Source organism: Glycine soja, chromosome 9 (assembly GCF_004193775.1).
Source record: "Glycine soja cultivar W05 chromosome 9, ASM419377v2, whole genome shotgun sequence".
NCBI lineage: Eukaryota > Viridiplantae > Streptophyta > Magnoliopsida > Fabales > Fabaceae > Glycine > Glycine soja.
The window spans coordinates 4,289,140-4,310,706 of NC_041010.1; the positions used below are offsets into that span (position 1 = coordinate 4,289,140).

The following is a 21,567-nucleotide window of genomic DNA, read 5'->3' on the forward strand; positions in this document are numbered from 1 at the left end:
GTTTTCACATTCGAATTTTAACGAGTTTTCAAACACGCTATTAGATATTTAAATTGGTTGAAAGTCATGTATGAAGTGAGATGTAATAAAATTTTAATATGTCTTAGTTTCTAAATTGATTAAATTAAAATGATATATCATAAAGATTCTATTTTATTTCATTTCAAAGCTCATTTTCTATTCTCTTTCGATTTACAAAATATTTAATGGAATAAAAATAAGTTTTTATATATTATATTTTATTAAAATAATTCCACACTATTTTGGTTTTATTCACTTTCCTAATAATCTTACTTTACCTACAGGCTAAAATATTATTTTTCTAATAAATATTAAAATGTTTTTAGTATGTTTTTTCATTTTCATACTATATTCTTTAACCTAGACATAAGTTTAATGTAAATCTGAATCTATAATAATAATTTTTTATATATAATATATGATGTAATATTTTTTATATCAGAAGTTTTGATGTTCAAACCTTGCTTCATCAGACAAAAAAAATCACACATTTTAATTTTATGAATACGTATTGAAAATTTTACGAGAATAAATTTCAAGAAAAAACATATTTTAATTTTATTATATTCAATCGTAATGAGTTTGGACTTTGCATTATGTTACATGAAGAATGCAGTAAAAGTAACTCATTCATTGAGTGTGGTCACTTACAGAGCAGAGGAAGAATGGCAGATGGATCATCAACACCAGCAACACCTTCTGCCAAAGTTTCAGCCATCTTCATATACCCTATTAAATCATGCCGTGCAATTTCTGTTTCTCGTGCTCCTCTCACTCCTACTGGTACTGTGATATCTTTTCTTTTTTGTTTGTTTGTTTTTAGTGGTCAGGAGTGTATACACAGTTTTACTAATTATTTTGTATCATGTAACAGGATTTCGATGGGATAGACAATGGATGGTGGTGAATTCCCAAGGGAGGATGTACACTCAAAGAGTTGAACCAAGGCTTGCTTTGGTTGAGGTTGAATTGCCATCTGAGGCATTTCTTGAAAACTGGGAACCTACACAAGACTCCTACATGGGTATATTGCATTTTCTTAATCCATAACAACAACCTCACACAATATGTTAATTACTTTTTTTTAGTTCATTATATGGATTGGCACCAATATCTTTTTCAAGAAAAAAAAAATTGTGTTAGGTAGAAAAGATATGTGTTAATTAGGCATTCTTCATGATCATGGACTCATGGTTGTTGTTTTTTTTCCTTGTTTAGTAAATGAATATTAAGTGCTACTTGATATTACAGTGGTGAATGCACCTGGGATGCAACCTCTCAAAATATGTTTGAGCCAACAAGGGAAGGAGGTAGCAAATGCTGTCTCAGTATGGGAATGGACTGGATCTGCCTTGGATGAGGGAGCTGAAGCATCACAGTGGTTCTCAGATTATTTAGGAAAACCATGTCAACTGGTCCGCTTCAATTCAGGTAGGAATTCGAAATTATGAAACCTTAGAGAATAAGATCATGAGAACAACAAAATTGCTTATGAGGATGCGTAACTTTAGGGATGTAATGAATTGTTGAAGGACTGAAACTGTTTTGGGAACACATGAACATTGATTTGATTAACTTGCAACACTGAATATCGACATGCATTGAATCATCAGTCATTACTCATAGTTGTCATGCATGATCCATGGAAACAAAATCCATTATGTTCTTAGAGTATGGCTTTTGCCAAGCTTGTTGCAACCACTGTGACTCATATTCAGTAAAGGAACTCTGTTGGTATGTTTTTACTTTCAGAATCTTCACTGACAGAGCAAAACTTAACTACTGAATTTGTAGTCCCTAATTCCCATGAGAGTTATAGTAAGACTAATAGTTCTGACTCCTTACTCCTAATTCCTGAACTCTTCCAATCTTGAGCTTTTTATGGTGTAAAATTGTTTAATGCTGTGCTTTGTGTTTAATATATTTAGAACTTTAGATGATTCTTAGAGTCAATAAGAGATTGATTTATGTTATATGGAGGAGTGAAGTATCTATTATAAAATATGTAACATGAACAAAACTACAAAGTTACCCTGTGCATGCAATGGACAACGGTCCCATGACCCCCCATAGCCACATCAGTCCTTTGAGTTGCAGAAATAATTATGATAACCCTACAGTGTTGTATTTCTAAACTGTAACTAATAATTCTTAATAGGCCTTGGAAAGTTGAAGTAGCAAGAAGCAGACTTAGACCTACATTATGCCTGAATTAGCTTGTGCAGCAAAGTTGGTTTAAAACCCAGATTATTTCCAGTAATACATACAGAGTTCAATGTGTTCACTCTTGAGATTAACAATCCCCTTTAATGTTTCCAAATGCAGCTTCTGAAGTTCGACCAGTGGATCCTGATTACGTCAAGGGACAACATCAGACCACATTTACTGATGGTTATCCATTCTTACTCGCGTCTCAGGTCACTCTAGATGGGAAATGAAGTCTATTTTTTTACTTATTTGCTGAATCTTTACTCCGTATTTGTCATTTACAACTTTCAGGAATCATTGGATGAACTAAACGAGCATCTAAAGGAGCCCGTTTCTATTAACCGATTTAGACCCAAGTATTGATTTTTCAATATATTTTGGTTTACTCCTGTAATTGTATTGTTTCATACTTTCATTAAATTTGATATTTATTTAGACCAGGAAGGTGCTGAATTGATCTAAAGAGATTATCAACTCACATAGTTGAGATTTGGTTGCTTCATTGTGCAGTATCCTCGTTGAAGGTTGTGAACCATATTCTGAGGACTTATGGACTGACATCAAGATAAGCAAGTTTTTATTTTCTGGTGTCAAACTGTGCTACCGTTGTAAGGTGAAGAGTTTTACTATATAATTTCCTACCCATCATTATTCTTCATAAGAATATGTACCAGATGACTTTGTCTAACACTGTCTATCTATCAATCTTTCTTTTATCTACTCACTACTCTGTAATTGCCTTTATACCTTAGATATCTATCTATCGCATGGATAATATATACATTTCAGCATGCATGGTTTTGGATTTTGATTCTTCTGAGTTGAGCAAGCATGTAAATTAAAAAATAAAAAGGGTACAAGCACTGATGATTTGAATTAAAGTGCCTTGTTAACTAAAAATCAACGACAGATACACCCTTATTTTTTTCCCTTTTACTTACATGTTCACTTTAGAGAAGCTAAATTTTAGTTTACACATGCCAGTCTACATTTTCATGTAATTTCTTAGTCGTCTTGTTTATCCAACTGGCTTGAATGATTCTATTTGTATGATCAGATACCTACAATCAATCAAGAGACTGCAATTGCTGCACCCGAACCAAATGAAACTCTCATGAAAACTAGGTCTGGAGAACTCATAAGACCAAATGATAAAAATAAAAAAAGGGTGAGACATTGAGTCTCCAAGCTTTGAATGAACACTATTTTGGTTTAATGATGTAAATGACATGTGAACTGCTTCTGCAGATCTACTTTGGTCAGAATATGACCTGGAACTGGATGGGATTTTCTGCTGAAGGGAGTGGTAAAATCATCAAAGTGGGAGATTCTGTTTATGTGCTTCAGAAGGTCTCTTCAACTGCTGAAGCAGCTGCTTGAACTGTGTATGTGGAATCTATGTCGATGCTATATCAGAAATAAAAGGCTACTATGCCATAAACTTTCTCAAACATAGTACCCAGGCCTATGAAGTTTGCTTTGTGCAAGTTATGGCTTGTGATAATAAGGCTTTTGCAATTAAGAAAAAGGTTTTATTTTTCTATTTCAATCATGGTAAATGGTACAAAAGATGGCTGCATGCACAAACTAGTTGAAATGTGACTGGTTACTTTTTAGTTTCATGTATCAAAGAGCAATGCCATTAAGAAAAAACAGCTAAGATTGTCACCAGAAATTTTCACAGAATGGGTTGGCATTGGTGTTGATTAATTGATGAATGAGTGGATTCTGTCGTTTAACTCATCTAACAATCAAGTTTTCAAAAGGCTATATCTGGTATGAAAGGCTGCATAATAAATAAGTGTTATTTCCAATGCATTATAGGATTAAGCAAGTTCTTTCCTTGCAGTGAATGTGAAATGTTGTTTGGAGCCAATGTTAATACATACAAGTACTAAGGACTTGTCTGTTTTAAAGTTGGGTAAAATTTATTTTAAGCTCTGAAATATAATTAAGAAGTGTGTTTAAATTAATCTCAGCAACATATGATACATGTCAGATATGGAATTTTCCTTATCCTAATTTCATTTTTTCTGCTTGGAAGTATAGTACTATCACTTACCTCTGTAGTTGTTTAAACCTTTTGCAAAATATCAATATTTTGCAACTTACAATGGTGAACGTAGTCCTAAAAGGGCTAAGTGTTCAACTATCCAACCAAGGCAGGGTTTCTTAGTCTATACTATGACTATGATGGTGTTGACTTGAGCAAACTGACAAGGAAGTTACATGCTGCATGGGACAGATTGAAGACTGTATGATAAGAATTTTCAAATTAGATGGCCACAAATGGACATCACTAACATTGACATCATCTACAGTACTCTCATTAACCTGGGGTCGTGCATCTGGCACACCAATTAGTCTGCGTTAATGCACTGTTTAATCTGAAGATAAGCAGCGGTTAGTTCTTAATTTGGACAAAAATTGTGACAAATCATGGAATCTTCCCCTTAGTAGGCATAATGTGAAAACTTCAATTGTTTTTCTAAAGACATGCGTGCCTTGACTGCTAATTTGATAACGTGATGAAAATGACGACTTAGCTTTAGTATGCTGAAGCTTTCACACTTAATACGACTATATGTGGATAAAAAAATTTCATAGACATTTATAAAAGAAAAATAGAAGGTAGAATGATTTAAATTTCTTTAGTAAGTTAAAATCAACTTGTGCACATTAGATGACAGTTTTAAAATAATAATAACAAAAAATAAATAATTTTTCAATTATATAAAAATTATTGATTGAATGACATGATAATATCTTTTACAAGCTCTTATATATCATGTAATGATGCCCTTCTACTGAATGCACACTAGAGGACAGTGGAAGAGTAGTGAAATTTCCACACCGACTGACAAAATAATTTAAGACACTTGGAAGGACTCAATTCCATACTTCAAAGATATCTGTTTATGCTTGTTTTCCTCTTGAGTCTTCCACTCTCAAAGAGCTTCAGAAAAGAAGCAATATTTTGAATGGCTTCCACAAGAGACAAAGATGAGGCTGAACATCAGAGAGGCTATTGGAGATGGAGCAAACAAGATTTCTTGCCTGAGGAGTCCTTCCAAAGCTGGAACAACTACGTTTCCGCCCTTTCTCAAACACGGCTAAGGTTCAAGGACCGTCTCTTAGCAAGATCAGATGATGCCACTGAGACAGAGGAACTCAAGAAACAAAGTGAGCATGACATGAAACGTTGCCTCAACTGGTGGGACCTCATATGGTTCGGTTTTGGCGCAGTGATAGGAGCAGGAATCTTTGTGCTCACTGGACAAGAGGCTCATGACCATGCTGGACCAGCCATTGTCTTATCCTATGTTGCCTCAGGCTTCTCAGCAATGCTTTCTGTTTTCTGCTACACAGAGTTTGCTGTGGAAGTTCCTTCTGCAGGAGGCTCATTTGCTTATATGAGAGTTGAATTAGGAGACTTTGTTGCTTTCATAACTGCCGGCAACATTCTTCTTGAAAGTGTTATTGGAAGTGCAGCAGTGGCAAGATCATGGACTTCATACTTTACAAGCCTTTTGAACCGTCCCAAGGATTCGCTGCGCATTAAAACAAGTCTCAAAGAGGGTTACAACTTGCTGGACCCTATAGCTTCTGTGGTTCTGGTGATTGCTTCAGTAATCACAATCATCAGCACAAGAAAAACTTCAGTTCTCAATTGGCTAGCATCCGCCATCAACACTGCTGTTATTATATTTGTGATTGTTGCAGGGTTTCTTCATGCTGACACATCAAATTTGACACCCTTTTTACCTTATGGGGCTAAAGGGGTGTTTCAAGCTGCAGCAATTATTTATTTTGCATATGGAGGGTTTGATCATATTGCAACCATGGCTGAAGAAACCAAGAATCCTTCAAGGGACATACCAATAGGATTGGTGGGGTCAATGTCCATGATCACAGTGATTTACTGCTTGATGGCACTCTCACTGAGCATGATGCAGAAGTACACAGAGATAGACACTGGTGCTGCTTTCTCAGTTGCATTTCAGAATGTGGGAATGAGGTGGGCAAAATATGTGGTAGCTTTTGGTGCACTAAAAGGGATGACCACAGTGCTTCTTGTGGGTAGATTGGCACAGGCACGTTATATTACTCACATTGCACGTTGTCACATGATCCCACCATGGTTTGCTCTTGTGCACTCTAAGACAGGAACCCCTATAAATGCTACACTCTTGATTACCATTGCAAGTGCCACCATAGCTTTTTTCACAGGCTTGAAAGTGTTGTCAAGCCTGATATCAGTGAGCACACTCTTTGTGTTCATGATGATATCAGTTGCCCTTCTGGTGAGGAGGTACTATGTGAGAGGGGTCACACCAAGAGAGAACTTGTTGAAGCTAGTTATCTTCTTGGTTCTCATTATTGCTTCCTCAATTGGAATTTCAGCTTATTGGGGGCTGAGGCCTAATGGTTGGTTTGGATACAGTGTGACTGTTCCTATTTGGTTCATGGCAACACTAGGGATGTCACTGTTTTTGACTCAGCAAAGGGTGCCAAGAGTTTGGGGTGTTCCACTTGTGCCATGGTTGCCATCTTTGTCAATTGCAACAAATGTATTCCTCATGGGGTCTTTGGAATATGAAGCCTTCATAAGATTTGGAGTGTGCACTGTGGTAATGCTGATCTACTACCTTCTTTTTGGGCTTCATGCAACTTATGATATGGCTCACCAACAAGAGAAGCTGCCATCCAAAGTAGAACACACACAGACAGTTAAGAATGAAGTGTCTTAGATAAGTGTACTCTCATTTGTTTGTATTTTGAATCAGATTTCCGTTCTTCAAACAAGTTCCACAAAGTTACATGAAAAATTCTACACCATACTAATCCTTGAATAGATGAATCCCACAACGAGAGTCATATCTATTTATCTATAATATTTATAGTATATAAATTTTGAGCTACGAAATAATACATTGAAGGGTATGTTTGGAAACCCGTTCAAATCTCCTTGAACAGAAAAATCACACGTTTCAATGCAAAAATCCAAAAGTCATGTGAGGATTACTTTTGTTTGAACGTGAGTTACGTTTAACTTAACTAGCATCCAAACACACCGAGTATGTTTGGTTTGTCGTTCCTTTTTCTTCAGCACGCGTTCCTAGTCATCAAACGGCTCAATGGAGAAGTAATGGGTGTGTTGCATTAGCTAAACTATGTTTGGGGCTCCCCACTGCATTCCCAAACATGCACATTGTCATGTCAATATGGTATTTATTCTTACATCATACTGTTTTGCTCATTTGTCATTAACTCCCCTATTCTCCTCTACAATTACTTACATAAAAATGGTGATTTCATTTCAAACGAAAATCAGAGGTATTTGTAACCTCCTATTTATACATTTAAAAAGAAAGTGAAAAAGATTTCATTATAATTAATGGTGGAATTAATGGTCGAAATCGATTGTGCAATTAAAACAATACATCAAAAGATTTAGAGGATCTTCTTGTTATATTTTTTGGAATTAAGATGTCAGCAAAGTGTTAAAGCAAATATAGTTTGATTTAATTGATAATTAGTAAAATAGGTAAGTAATTAATTAAGATTTGAGACCAATTAGACCATTCTAAATGAGTTTTTCTAGTTTTAGTTTCTCAAACATTTTAATTTCACATGGAAATAATATTAATCTTGGTTAAGTTCAATATTATTTTTGTTTCTCCTAAGGATGTGTAATTATAGAAGAAATGATGGAATACTAATGATTATATACAAGAAAAAGTTGGTGTAGTAACAAATGAGGAAAAAATGACAAATTTATTAAAGTGGTTTGGTCATATACAAAGATCACAAGAGATGTTGGTTAAATGAATAGATTGCATGATTATTAGTTCGGTAAACATAAGGAAAGGAAACAAAAAGGGCATTAGAGGAAATTCTTAAGGAAAATCTCAAGCTAAATAATGTTCTAGAAAATTAAATTTTTAACCGTGACGAATGTTTGTCATATGATCCATATAATCAATCTCACCTAGTGGGATAATGTTTTATTGTTGTTGTAAGTTTAATATTAATATAAACCTTAGTGCTAAGCCACTATTTGAGCATGACAATCTTCAACATGTTTTAATTTTTTTTCAAATGGATAAATGATATTGAAAGCAGAAACCAAGAACAGCTATTGCATGCAACATATCAGAGGTTTTGTGATAGAATTGAACTACTATACAATCAATTTTACTCTGCTATAGGAATATTAGATTTGAGGAAATTTTGTCAACTTAAAAAGTTCAATTAATTTACTTAGGAGGTGCAAAGTTCAGATTGCATATGACTCTGTAGTCTGTAGTCTACAATAGAATCAACTGGTTGCCAACGTGTAAAAAGGGGTTTACAAGTCAGTGTTCTCAATGGACCAATTTGGGAGTTAGTGGCTCCTGAATTTTCATTGACCAAGCATATTTACGTCGTTTCGTTTGTTGTCCTATTTTCTGCCCTTCACATGTAAGTATGTAAGATGTGGTGTAGCAAATCTAAAGACTTGTAACTTCTTATTTCAATTTGAAATTTGTCAAAAAGTAACCTTAACGGAAATTTCAGTACTAATACAAGAAATTGACACACAAGTACATGATGCCTTAAAAAACAAGATTCCTAAATCAATTTCATCTTGTCGGAACTTTTTCCTAAAGAGTATGTTATAAGCTGATATTGACTCAAGTTTTATAGGACCCATTACGCATTAGCTAAAATATTTTTTTTTTAAATTCTTAATTAATCATAAATATAATTCATCTAAATATATTATTATTGTTGTTGTTCTATCATGTGTAATTTAAAGTCAATGAGTTCATTGAACTAGGATGTAGGATCTAATTTTCAAACTATAAAACGTAATTGAGAATTCCAAAAAATGCCATCATATGCAAGTTAGTTTATACAATCTTATATTGTCCTTTCTATTAGTGGGCAAACTGTTAATGTTTTGTACGTTAATTGTATTCATCCATATTCGACTAAAATTGTTTGATTGATGTAACTAGAGACAAATCCGCGCGCTGGACGAATTTATAAATAATTAAAAAGATATTTAAATTAATTAATTGTTTGATAAATTAAAATTTAAAAATATAATGCTCAATGATATTTTATATCATTTTTTGTTAAAGGAGATAAAAAATTACGTATAAATTAAGATATTTTTTATTTATCAATATATTTATAAAAAAATATTTTAAAATTGGAGACTGACCACTTAACTAAAGTTGACTAACATGAAGATAAAAATAAGTGTTATGTATAAATTTTATAAGATAAATATAAGAATAAAATGAAATTGACATAATAAAATAGTCAAAAAAATATATTTAATGAAAGAAAAATAGTCAACCATAATGGTAAAAAACATAAAAATGATGTGAATAAAACACTAAAAATTATTCATTTAGAAAGACTTTTTGTATTTATTTCTTTTTGCTGGTAACCTGTAGTTGAATTTTATTTTCTTTGATGTGCTCTTTTTAAAGTAAGATTGACTATTCATTAGAGGACGTCAAAACAGTTTGTTTATTTGTTTTTCTCCTTAATGGATTTTCTGAGATTGAATAAACTTCATTTGATGATGAAGATGCATTTTTTGACTTATTGGATGCTTGTAGCTTTGAGCTTTTATCCATGAAATTTTTTTTACACACTTTTCTTTAATGGACTTTCTTCTTCTTTGATGATGAAGATGCATCTTTTGATTTCTTGGATAGTTATAGCTTTGGACTTTGATATAGGTTTTGTTATGTTGTGAGTAACATTGAAGAAGAAGGGAAAGAGATGTGACAAATACAAAAGGAGAATGTTCTTCTTTCTCCAAATCATCATTGCTAACGTGACAACGTAATAGTGAGGAGTTCAGCTTTAATATATTATCCTTTAATATGCATCATTTGTTGAGATCATTCTTAAATTATGATTGGTGTATAAGTTCCCCTCTTGTAAAATATCATTGAATTTTGATATCATATTCTCTCATATCGCTACATGTAATGGAGTTTCCTGTTGCAATGTATTTAAAAATACAAATCGGATTAAAATTAAAATTATTAAATAAATTTAATCAATATAAAATTTATTTAAAGTAATTTAATGTAAAAACAATTTGCATTTTGTGATATGTAATATTGAAGATAATAAATAAAATGATATTTGTAATAGTTAAAGTTGATGTCAAATATATTTTTTACAAACTAATGTGAAAAATAAATAAATTTAAACTTTGTTTAACCAACATATTTTTTTATAGATTAGCTTGAAAACTAATTTTAGATCATGACTTTGTTGATGTGAAATATTTATTTATATTTATATAGCAGAAAATATATTAAAATTTAGAAATTATTAATATGAAAAAAATTGAATGATATATAAAATGTAAAAGAAAATGATTATAGAATGTAATATAGAACATTAAAGAATGAAGGTCGTGAACATAAGAAGCATTTGGAGATCAGGAAGATTGAATTGAAATGTTTTGATATAGATTTTGTTATGTTGTGAGTAATATTGAAGAAGGAAAAGAAAAATGATAAATACAAAAAGAAAATGATCTTCTTCAAATCATCAATTTTAGTGACATGACAGTGTAATAGTGAGTAATTCAGTTTTTATATATTATAAATAAATTCTTAACGTGAATAAAATGTTTATTTGATTATAAGGTATATATTTATCTGAAATAATGGACTTATATTCTTGTTATGTGAATGATCTACAATATTGTCAATTGTTTATTGACTTGACCTTGGATATGTATTGATTATTGACTCGACCACAACAGAATGAGCTTCTTTTCTGATCCCACACAATTTAGTTTACCAGACTCAATACAAAGCTATCTAAGTATCACCATCTTCATCCTGCAGCTCCTCATCAAAATGAAGTGTTTTTCTCTCTTGTTATTTGCATTTTGGTCTATATATATCCACCTGTTTTCTCTCTTTTCATTGAACTCACTATGGTTTATCTCAAACATAACTGTTTTTGCATCAGGAAATGAGATTGATCATTTGGCACTGATAAATTTCAAGAAATTCATATCTACTGATCCATATGGAATCTTGTTCTCTTGGAATACTTCTACTCATTTTTGTAATTGGCATGGAATCACATGCAATCTCATGCTCCAAAGAGTTACAGAGTTAAACTTGCAAGGATACAAGTTGAAGGGATCCATATCTCCGCACGTAGGCAATCTCTCTTACATGACAAACTTCAACCTTGAAGGCAACAACTTCTACGAGAAAATCCCAAAAGAATTGGGACGGTTGTCACGATTACAGAAACTCTCTATCGAAAACAACTCATTGGGAGGGGAAATTCCTACAAACTTGACAGGTTGTACTCATCTCAAACTCTTGAACTTAGGTGGGAACAATTTGACTGGCAAAATACCGATCGAAATTGGCTCACTTCAGAAGCTTACATATTTGAGCCTTTATATGAATCAATTAACTGGAGGAATCCCATCATTCATAGGGAATCTTTCATCCTTAATTGTTTTCTCAGTGGATACTAACAACTTAGAGGGAGATATTCCGCAGGAAATATGCCATCTCAAAAACTTGACAGAGGTAGAATTGGGTATCAACAAACTGAGTGGGACATTGCCTTCATGTCTTTATAATATGTCATCTCTCACTACAATCTCAGCTTCAGTAAATCAACTTAGAGGCTCTCTTCCACCCAACATGTTCCACACCCTTCCCAATCTCCAAGAACTTTATATTGGTGGCAATCATATCTCAGGGCCAATCCCACCTTCCATCACAAATGCATCTGCCCTCTTAGTACTTGACATCAATTCAAACAATTTCATAGGACAAGTTCCAAGTCTGAGGAAGCTACAAGATCTTCAACGTCTATCTTTGCCTGTGAACAATCTAGGTAACAATTCAACTAATGGTTTGGAGTTCATAAAATCATTGGCAAATTGTAGTAAGTTGCAAATGTTAGCTATATCCTACAATGATTTTGGAGGTCATTTGCCAAATTCCTTGGGCAATTTATCCACCCAGCTTAGTCAACTATATCTCGGAGGTAATTGGATATCAGGAGAAATCCCTGCATCAATAGGAAATCTAATTGGCTTAACTCTCTTGGGGATAGAAGATAACCTCATTGATGGGATTATCCCAATAACTTTTGGGAAGCTTCAGAAGATGCAAAAGTTAGACTTAGGCACAAACAAGCTGTCAGGAGAGATAGGAACCTTTTTAAGAAACCTTAGTCAATTGTTTTATTTGGGTTTGGGAGATAATATGTTAGAAGGAAATATTCCTCCAAGCATAGGAAATTGCCAAAAGTTACAATATCTAGGTCTTTGGCAAAACAACCTTAAAGGAACCATACCCTTAGAAATTTTTAATCTTTCCTCTCTAACAAATGTGTTGGATTTGTCACAGAACTCATTGAGTGGGATTATACCGGAAGAAGTGGGCATCCTTAAACATGTAGATTTGCTAAATTTGTCTGAAAATCATTTGTCTGGTCGCATTCCTGAAACTATCGGAGAATGCATAATGTTAGAGTACCTATATTTGCAAGGGAATTCCTTATATGGAATCATACCATCCTCTTTGGCTTCACTGATTGGTCTAATAGAATTAGACCTCTCAAAAAATCGCTTGTCTGGAACAATTCCTGATGTTCTGCAAAATATTTCTGTTTTGGAATTGTTGAATGTATCTTTTAACATGTTGGATGGTGAGGTACCAACTGAAGGTGTCTTTCAAAATGCAAGTGGGTTAGGGGTGATCGGAAATAGTAAACTTTGTGGAGGCATTTCAGAACTGCATCTACCACCATGCCGTATCAAAGGTAAAAAACTTGCAAAACACCACAAGTTCAGGATGATAGCAATTTTAGTTAGTGTGGTTGCTTTTCTTGTCATACTTTCAATTATTCTAACTATCTACTGGATGAGAAAGAGGAGTAACAAACCATCTATGGATTCTCCAACAATTGACCAGCTGGCTAAAGTTTCATACCAAATCCTACACAATGGAACTAATGGATTCTCGACTACACAATTGATAGGGTCTGGAAATTTTAGCTCTGTCTACAAAGGAACACTTGAGTTAGAAGACAAAGTTGTTGCCATTAAGGTCCTAAACCTTCAAAAGAAAGGAGCTCACAAGAGTTTCATTGTTGAATGCAATGCACTTAAAAATATTAAGCATCGAAATCTAGTTCAGATTTTAACATGTTGTTCCAGCACAGATTATAAAGGTCAAGAATTTAAAGCTCTAATTTTTGAGTACATGAAAAATGGAAGCTTAGACCAATGGTTGCATCCAAGGACTCTAAGTGCAGAGCATCCAAGAACATTAAACCTTGATCAAAGATTAAATATCATGATTGATGTTGCTTTTGCAATACATTATCTTCATTATGAATGTGAGCAATCGATCATTCATTGTGATTTAAAGCCAAGCAATGTCCTTCTTGATGATGACATGATTGCTCATGTAAGTGATTTTGGCATAGCAAGACTTCTTTCAACCATTAATGGTACCACTTCTAAGGAAACAAGTACAATTGGAATAAGGGGGACTGTTGGCTATGCTCCTCCAGGTATGCTTTAAATTCTTGAATCAGTGTTTCTTTGAATTCCTCTATCTTTCCATGAAAACTTGATATTTATTTAGCAACTACAAAGTACTGACAACTTTTGCTATTATTTTAGAGTATGGAGTGAGTTCTGAGGTGTCTATGAATGGTGACATGTACAGTTTAGGGATTCTTATTTTGGAGATGCTCACCGGAAGAAGACCCACAGATGAAATCTTTGAAGATGGTAAAAATTTGCATAACTTTGTGGAAAATTCATTTCCTGATAATCTTTTACAAATTTTGGACCCATCACTTGTACCTAAACATGAAGAAGCAACAATAGAAGAAGAAAACATTCAGAATCTTACTCCAACTGTTGAGAAGTGCTTAGTTTCACTCTTTAAAATTGGACTTGCTTGTTCAGTGCAATCACCAAGAGAAAGAATGAATATGGTTTATGTCACTAGAGAGCTAAGCAAAATCAGAAAATTCTTTCTCGCTGGTAAGATAAATGGAGAATGACTAAATTATCTGCATATTACTGGAGAATAACTGTAGATGTGTCAGATTGCTTCTGCCAAATTTTAACAGCAGTTTTATTTGTCCTTTGTTTTTTATTTTATTTTTTTAAATTATTTCATACGTATTAGTTTTCCTTTTCAAACTTAATATAATAAAATTGAGATTTCTAGATGCTTAATTGCATATGTTGTTGGCTTCGTCTCTTACCTGATTAATTGCCTATTTACTATTTAGTTACAATTTCATTATCTGCCATTTTGCCATGTATTTAAAATTTCAAAACTACAATGGTAACCGAATTCTTCTCGAATTTCAGGTCTGAGATCAAATGCCACAGCTATTTCAGTCAGAAACTGATGTGTATGTTGCATGGTGTACTCTAGTAGAGTTAAATCCCGGGTGTGAAACTGTTTAATAATTTTGCCTCAGTTATGCACTCGTATGATTGCATCCGTCCATTCTTCAAGTAACATATATATCGTATACTAAATGGATGTAATACTCTATTTAAGTAGTGAACTTGTTTTTTTTTTTTCACGGAAAAGTAATGAACTTGTAGTTCCTTTATTTTTATTTCCCATAAGTTCCCAAATTTTAATGCAGAGCATCAAAATGTTTTCAAACTAAATCCATATTCACTGTACCAAATTTTTATTTTATTTTATATTGTTGGGATACATAAACTTCTCTTTAATATTTAGGGGCTAAATAGCAGAGTCTTCTTTCTAAATTTGGTTTATGTCTTTATGTGACATGAAATTCATAAAGGTGAAAATATAAAAAAAAAACTTTCAAAATGAAGTATACAATTTAATGTTTAAAAACACACAAAGTACACGAGCCATAATAAAAAGTGGATTGAAACAGTATAAGTTGATGCAGAGACTGGATATTGCTTCATATAGAGAATTTCAACCGATCTCTCAAGTTATGGATTTTCACATTTCTGAGTCCAAGTCTTTGTAAAATCATGTTGCAGATTCAATGTTTTTTTTTTTGGTGAATTATTCAATGTTTAAATATTAAGACAACAAAGGAGAAAAAAATACATTTCAATCTATTCAAGAGCTACTACTTGTAATTTGTGAAAGAAGTAAATGAATTTAGCAACAACTTTTCTAGGAGACATACTAAGATCAAACAATTTAATCTAGTGTTTCTCTGTCAGTTTGAGACAGCAAGTGTGGCCCAAAAATATAGTATATGATACATTGCAGAGCTCAAATTCCACTTTCAACTTTTTCTTCACATTTTTAAATGTGTCTGTCATTGGAATACTTCCTAATAAAAAAATTGGTAGTAAATGCTGATATAGAAGTAGACAACCATACAGAAGATGTAAACTGCACAAGAACTTATTTTTTTACAGTAACATATCTCTTATTAAATATAAATATAAATTTAACCCACTGTTTTAAAAGACCCGTGGATTGCACAAGTAAAAATACTAGTCACTCAATAAAAACAGAATAAATGAATTAGTATAGCAGAATGATGTTTTTATGGTACATTGGAGAAAGTCAAAAGCAGAACAAAAAAAATTAAATGTGTACAGATAAGTCACATTGGAGTGCATTCATAAGCTCCAAAGGAGGCAGAGTAAAATTGTACTGCTGCAGCACTTGTCCCCTGCTAAAATGTGCAAGTTGATCTGCGACAGTATCAAACAGCTCAGCTAATCTGTGTATTAACATTCCTAACACAGAAAGGAACGCTGGAAATAAAAAATAGTATGCTGAAACATTCTACAAACAAACATTATCGTCCAAGCATTGTCAGAGAAGATCATATTATTTCACCACTTCCAGTCCCACCATAAAAATTGCCAGCTACTGATGTATATTTTTGGGGGAAAAATTCGTGAAAAGCCAATCCTACAAGATAGAACAGGTGAGTAACCTGTGTGTGAGGCAACATTCATCCGCATCCATAACTCCTTTCTGTGGGGAGAATCATGCAAACATCCTCCCTGTGAGATGAGCATCAAGTACACGCTGAATGCATTCCCAAGTGCCACGCATGTTTTTTACAGTTGGTTGGGAGAGCCTCATCAAAAGCCTGCAAAGGAAAAAACAAACAAACAAACAAACAAACTTTTTCAGGAACATTAAGCCTCCAAATTTTCTTCCAGAGAGGATGGGAAACTGTTGGATGTTTAAGAAACAAGGTATATGCTGAAGAAGCTGTATACACTCTGCTCATTACCTAGCCAGACCACAATGCCATTTTCTGTAACCCATAATGCTAAATTCTCTGGAAGTGGAGCGCGCAGCTTTGCCAAATTCCTTTGTACATTCTCCCTAACTTCAGATATAGTCAAGTGGGCATCTTCAATATGCACAAAATTCACATCTAGACAAATAGGCCAAGAACCTAACCAATTGGAGAACCAGAAGGATCAAGGACTGCCCCACACCTAAACAAGGACCAAAACCATCCCGAAGCTTGTCAACAGATTTCACAATGCTACACCAGACATAAGAAGCACCTCTCACACTGGTAGTCCTAAGAAGCAGAATGATGTTTTAATTAATTTATACTTGCACTTTTTTTTCAGACCGCATAGATGATATCCTATGCAAGGTGCTACAATCAGCAATAAACAATTCTACAGAAATAACTGAAAATAGATTTAGGTTTTTAATGAAAAGGGTTACTAAATCAATATTCAGCATTTCAGCTTCAAGCCTGGTTAACATCGCTAAGAAATGTCGTTCCTGCATGATAAACAAATTGCTAGCAATTGATACCAGATATGTCACAGCCCTCAACTACTGTTAGCACTTTAACAAATAACTGTATATACTGACTCGGAAAGAATGCTTTAATAACAAATACTAATTCTCTCAATAATTTTGCATACACCATGTACCAAATTCACTAATCACTATACCAAGTACTGCATACAGAGTTCTCTTTAGAGGAAGTCTTGTAATAATAATGTAAAAAGTGACAAACCATGTAGCTATATGAACAGTGTACCCATATCCCGTACTTTATAACTATGTTCAATAGTATTTAAATAACGTGTATTTAAACCTGCGGGAAACATAAATATGTCCTAGATACAAATACAGTACCGTACACACTACACAGGAATATGACAAATTTTAAAAAATTATAAGTAATGTCACGGTTAAAATATAATATATAGAATGAATCTAAAGTTAACATAAAACAAAACAAAAAATCACAGAAAATTTATGTTTTAAAAATGAACAGGTTATTATAAAATAATAAAATATGCATGCCACATCCAGTATTAATCTGATATTGCGATATTTAATTAATATTGATATAAAAAATTTAAAAAACAAAAGTATAAACTTATTAAAATGTAATTGAAGTAAATATGCATGCCACATCCAGTATTAATACATGTCTAACATTATTACAATACAAAATGACTACTATCTAAAGTTTAAATAGTGCATTGTTGACAATGTAAAAAGATTTTACAATGTCTTTCACTCACAAACAACTATGTATAATAAATTTGTTGACTTTTACAATAAGTCCATATGTACCTTAAAAGTCACATCTACCATAATTTCGAATTAGTTAACATTGTAAAAACTTTTATTTAAAACTAGTTAATGTAAAGCTAGGTTCAAGACTGAAAAATTAACAGCAATTGAAGAACAAGAATCTAACAATAAGAGCATATTTCTGACAGAGTACATTGTACTAAGCAAAAAAACAAAAAGCTATAATCTGGTACCAAAGTTCTTAGAAATCAAGAATGAAATATCAAAACAAATGTTAATTATTTCTGATTATACAACTAGAATAGAGTAAGTTTAAGAAACTCAACATGCAGATGAAATGACTGGATAAACAACAATTGCTGACACTTTGTGACTATTGGTTTCATTCGTCATAGCCCCACAATTTTTCCCACTCAATCTGTATCTACAACTGTTATAGTTAAGACAAAGTTAACTATGTATAGACCCAGCATCCCATATCAATTTAAAAAAGGAAAAGAGCAAGGAAAACATGTAGCTTACATGGAAGGATGAATAATTCTAGGTCTGATGGATAACTATTATCAGAAAATGAGCCTTTCATTCTCTTCCTTTTCATTTAGGATAAAGCCATGTATGGACTCTGCAGTCTGTGCATGCCCAAATAAGAAAATTGCACTTCTGCTCATTGGCATCTAGCAGCAAATCAGTTCACTAGTTGATCATATCATTGACTATCATTTTCCTTCCACAAATGCAATCTGCAATATAATTGCAAATTGTATAAAAAGTATTTACTGGCCAAATTTACTGATAGCATTTTAAGATGCTATAACATGTTTACACAACCTATAATTTTGACTGAGCCCTGTACAAATACACTGGTTTAAATATGGTGAATTTACAAATAGATCAAAGTCTATGGAATAGATGAACATTTTATTTTATCCTTTTAGGATTATGATCACCACTGTAACTTGTAAGTTGCAAAACATTAACTGAAGTTGTTAAGTGGTACCATACTCACTTGTCACCTGTTTGGCTCACTTGTCACCTGAACAACACATCTTACAAGACATCAGCAACTTAGCCTGCTCCAACATTCACTGATGGCCTTTCGAACATTCTTTGGTTTGCAGACCTGTTGAACAACCATGGCCCAAGTAGAAGCTTTTGGCAGCAAAAATTTATGCATCATCACTTCTATAATTTTGGAAGCACCTATTGTTCTCTGTCGCTTAACTAACCGGACTACAAGCTCATCTAGAAACTCCCTCCCATCTTGAGGTGGGTTCATATTTTCTCTTAAAGTTTTCAAGAAAATGTCGCACGTAATAAAATCAGGATCACAACCTTGATCTAGCATAATATTTAGAATATCAATGGCACGAAAGATGCTCTTCTGTATGCAAAAAGCATTTAAAAGTATGTTATATGTGATCACATCCGGTTGTACCACTGGCCCTTGACAAAGCATCTGATTGAAAAGTTTCAGTCCCTGTTCTACTAAGTTTGCATTACAGAAGCCATGAATCATTGAACTGTAAGCCACAACATCTAATTTAATTCCTCTACTCAGCATTTGCTTCCACACCATTAAGGCCTCCATAAACTTCCCATCCTTGCACAAGCCATTAATGAGTATACTGTAACAAACCTCATTATGAATACAATTATTGTTTGCCATCTCTTTCCAAACAAGAATAGCTTTATGGCTATCACCTGCTTCAAAATAACCCCTCATTAGGGAGCTGTAAGTGAAAGAATTGGGCAAGTAACCTTTATTCTTCATTTCAGATAAGAACCCCCTTGCTTCATCCAGCTTCCCTTCTCGGCAAAGACCATCTATAAGAGCACTATAAACTATGGTATTTGGTCCACATCCTTTTCCAACCATTTCCTTCCACAACTCCATTGCCTGATTGAATTTTCCCTCCTTGCACAGGCCGCTAATAAGGGATGAGTATACATACTCATTCCCCCGATGACCTCTTGCCTCTAAGGAAACCAACACACGAGTTCCATCAGATGCTCTACCTTGCATAACAAACCCATTAATAAGTGTTCCAAAAGTAACATCATTAGGCACACACTTATTTGACACCATCTGATTCAACAGACTCACCGCCTTCTCCAACTTCCCCTTGAGGCACAACCCATGAACAAGGGCATTGTACGTAACTTCATTCGGGACACAACCCTTCAGAAACATATTATCAACCAGCTTGGCAGCGCGCCCCAAGTCACCCTTCTTGCACAACGCACTGATCAACACATTAAACGCAACCAGGTTCGGGAAGGTCCCCTCAACCTGCATTTCGTCCAACAACGAAACCGCCTCATCAATTCTCTCTTCCTTGCACAACCCATGCATCAATGTCGAATAGGTATAATTATCCGGAGCACAATTCCTGAGTGGAATCTCTCTAAAAACCTCAATTGCTTTATCAACCAAACCAAGCCTACACATGGCCTTAATGACCAAATTAAAAGTGAGTGCATTAGGGTGAATGTTCAAACTCTTGGATGCAACAACATGATTGTAAAACTCCAATGCACGATTGAAAAGACCCTCTTGAACAATCACATTGAGAACAGAATTGAATGATTTCACGGTTTGTTTGCACTGAAACTCACCCCACATTCTGTGAAACAAGTCCACAGCTTTCTCAGGCAAATGGGCCTTCCCATAAGCTTTGAACATAACAATGAAATTCTTCTCTAAAAATACCCTCCTTTCGCGCTTCATTTGATGAAGCACCTCTTCCAGGGACCGAAAATCGAGGGAAGAGGCGTGGCTTTCAATGAGGGAATAGAAAGACAAATCGCCCAATTTGTAAGAACCCATTTGGGTACCTGATTTGAAGATTTCAGATGAAGGGTGGGGTTTATGGGAAGAGGAAGAATAAGAGGGGAGTGTAATTAGGGTTTGGGAGAAATAGCGATGGAGAGTTGTTCGAAGAAGGTTTGTGGGAAATGATGAGTGCTTTGGCATGACATGGATCATTCGGGAAAAAAAAAAAGTGGGGTTTTGAGGTAATGGGCAGTGTCACTGACTCAGTGAGTTGAGTTTATAGTTTTGAGAATGTTAATGTTGTCTTGTCGGAGATGGAGGCGATTGTCTTCTCAAGTTGTTGCATTTTCATGGAGACGATGACTGTGAGTGACGGGGTCTAACACTAACGTTTGTTGTTTACATGTTTTTTGTGGTAAATTTTTCTTTTTTATTCTTTGTAAATTGGTTTCGGAAGTTTTCCACACCTTCAACCCTAATTACTAATTAGATGTATTTTTAATTATTTTTTTATTTTATAAATTAGAATAAAGAAGGGAGTTTTTACTCTCTTTATTTTTTTAAAAAAAATATGTATATTTAATTTTCTTATCATATTTCAATTTTAAATTATTTTTATGCGACAATTTAAATAATTATAAATTTAAAATATTATTATGTAAATGCATTTAGATAAATTATGAGGTGTTTTTTTAACTCTTAGTTCATTAGGAAAATAAAAAAAAATTTGACTGATGTATAATTTGATCGAGAGATAAATAAAGTTTATTAAAAATTATTTTTATCAATCTTAATTTTAATATATTAATTATTTATGCTCAATCATTTGATTATTTTTTTAAGTAGGGTTCAAATTATAAAAAAAATTAAAATTATATCCACATGTTTAAGGAATAGAGATAGAAAAAAGAAATTGAGTATATAGTGAAAGTATAAAATAATTTTATACTTTTATCCGATATGCTACCACTTGCTAACCAATACTGGTGAATA

General features: G+C 33.6%; 4 protein-coding genes across 8 annotated transcripts; 3 read left to right on the forward strand and 1 right to left on the reverse strand.

Annotated features, from left to right (window-relative positions):
- The first annotated feature begins 617 nt into the window (after positions 1 to 617).
- Positions 618 to 3,968, forward strand: LOC114367974 (mitochondrial amidoxime-reducing component 1-like). The gene is made up of 8 exons (XM_028325274.1): positions 618 to 804; positions 896 to 1,045; positions 1,273 to 1,452; positions 2,347 to 2,438; positions 2,521 to 2,585; positions 2,740 to 2,842; positions 3,287 to 3,397; positions 3,478 to 3,968. The coding sequence occupies exons 1-8, from the start codon at positions 618 to 620 to the stop codon at positions 3,607 to 3,609; spliced, it is 1,020 nt and encodes a 339-aa protein (XP_028181075.1). The 3' UTR covers positions 3,610 to 3,968.
- Positions 3,969 to 5,046: 1,078 nt separating this feature from the next.
- LOC114367973 (cationic amino acid transporter 5-like) lies at positions 5,047 to 7,104 on the forward strand. Its single transcript, XM_028325272.1, has one exon. The coding sequence runs from the start codon at positions 5,211 to 5,213 to the stop codon at positions 6,978 to 6,980; it is 1,770 nt and encodes a 589-aa protein (XP_028181073.1). The 5' UTR covers positions 5,047 to 5,210; the 3' UTR covers positions 6,981 to 7,104.
- Positions 7,105 to 11,035: 3,931 nt separating this feature from the next.
- Positions 11,036 to 14,936, forward strand: LOC114367183 (probable LRR receptor-like serine/threonine-protein kinase At3g47570). 2 transcript variants are annotated; one of them, XM_028324312.1, is made up of 3 exons: positions 11,036 to 13,812; positions 13,925 to 14,293; positions 14,630 to 14,936. In XM_028324312.1, exons 1-3 carry the CDS (start codon positions 11,115 to 11,117, stop codon positions 14,668 to 14,670), a joined length of 3,108 nt encoding a protein of 1,035 aa, XP_028180113.1. In that variant the 5' UTR covers positions 11,036 to 11,114; the 3' UTR covers positions 14,671 to 14,936. The 2 variants fall into 2 exon arrangements, with proteins under 2 accessions (XP_028180113.1, XP_028180114.1); XM_028324313.1 differs by having other exon boundaries at positions 13,925 to 14,035.
- An 836-nt stretch (positions 14,937 to 15,772) lies between these two features.
- Positions 15,773 to 20,982, reverse strand: LOC114368863 (pentatricopeptide repeat-containing protein At4g20090). Of its 4 annotated transcripts, XM_028326137.1 has the most exons (5): positions 18,808 to 20,982; positions 18,324 to 18,541; positions 16,519 to 16,818; positions 16,213 to 16,371; positions 15,773 to 15,964 (listed from the first exon to the last, which is right to left on the reverse strand). In XM_028326137.1, the coding sequence occupies exon 1, from the start codon at positions 20,785 to 20,787 to the stop codon at positions 18,859 to 18,861; it is 1,929 nt and encodes a 642-aa protein (XP_028181938.1). In that variant the 5' UTR covers positions 20,788 to 20,982; the 3' UTR covers positions 15,773 to 15,964; positions 16,213 to 16,371; positions 16,519 to 16,818; positions 18,324 to 18,541; positions 18,808 to 18,858. The 4 variants fall into 4 exon arrangements, with proteins under 4 accessions (XP_028181938.1, XP_028181939.1, XP_028181936.1 ...); XM_028326138.1 differs by having other exon boundaries at positions 15,773 to 16,371; positions 16,519 to 16,729; XM_028326135.1 differs by having other exon boundaries at positions 15,773 to 16,371.
- Positions 20,983 to 21,567: the final 585 nt, after the last annotated feature.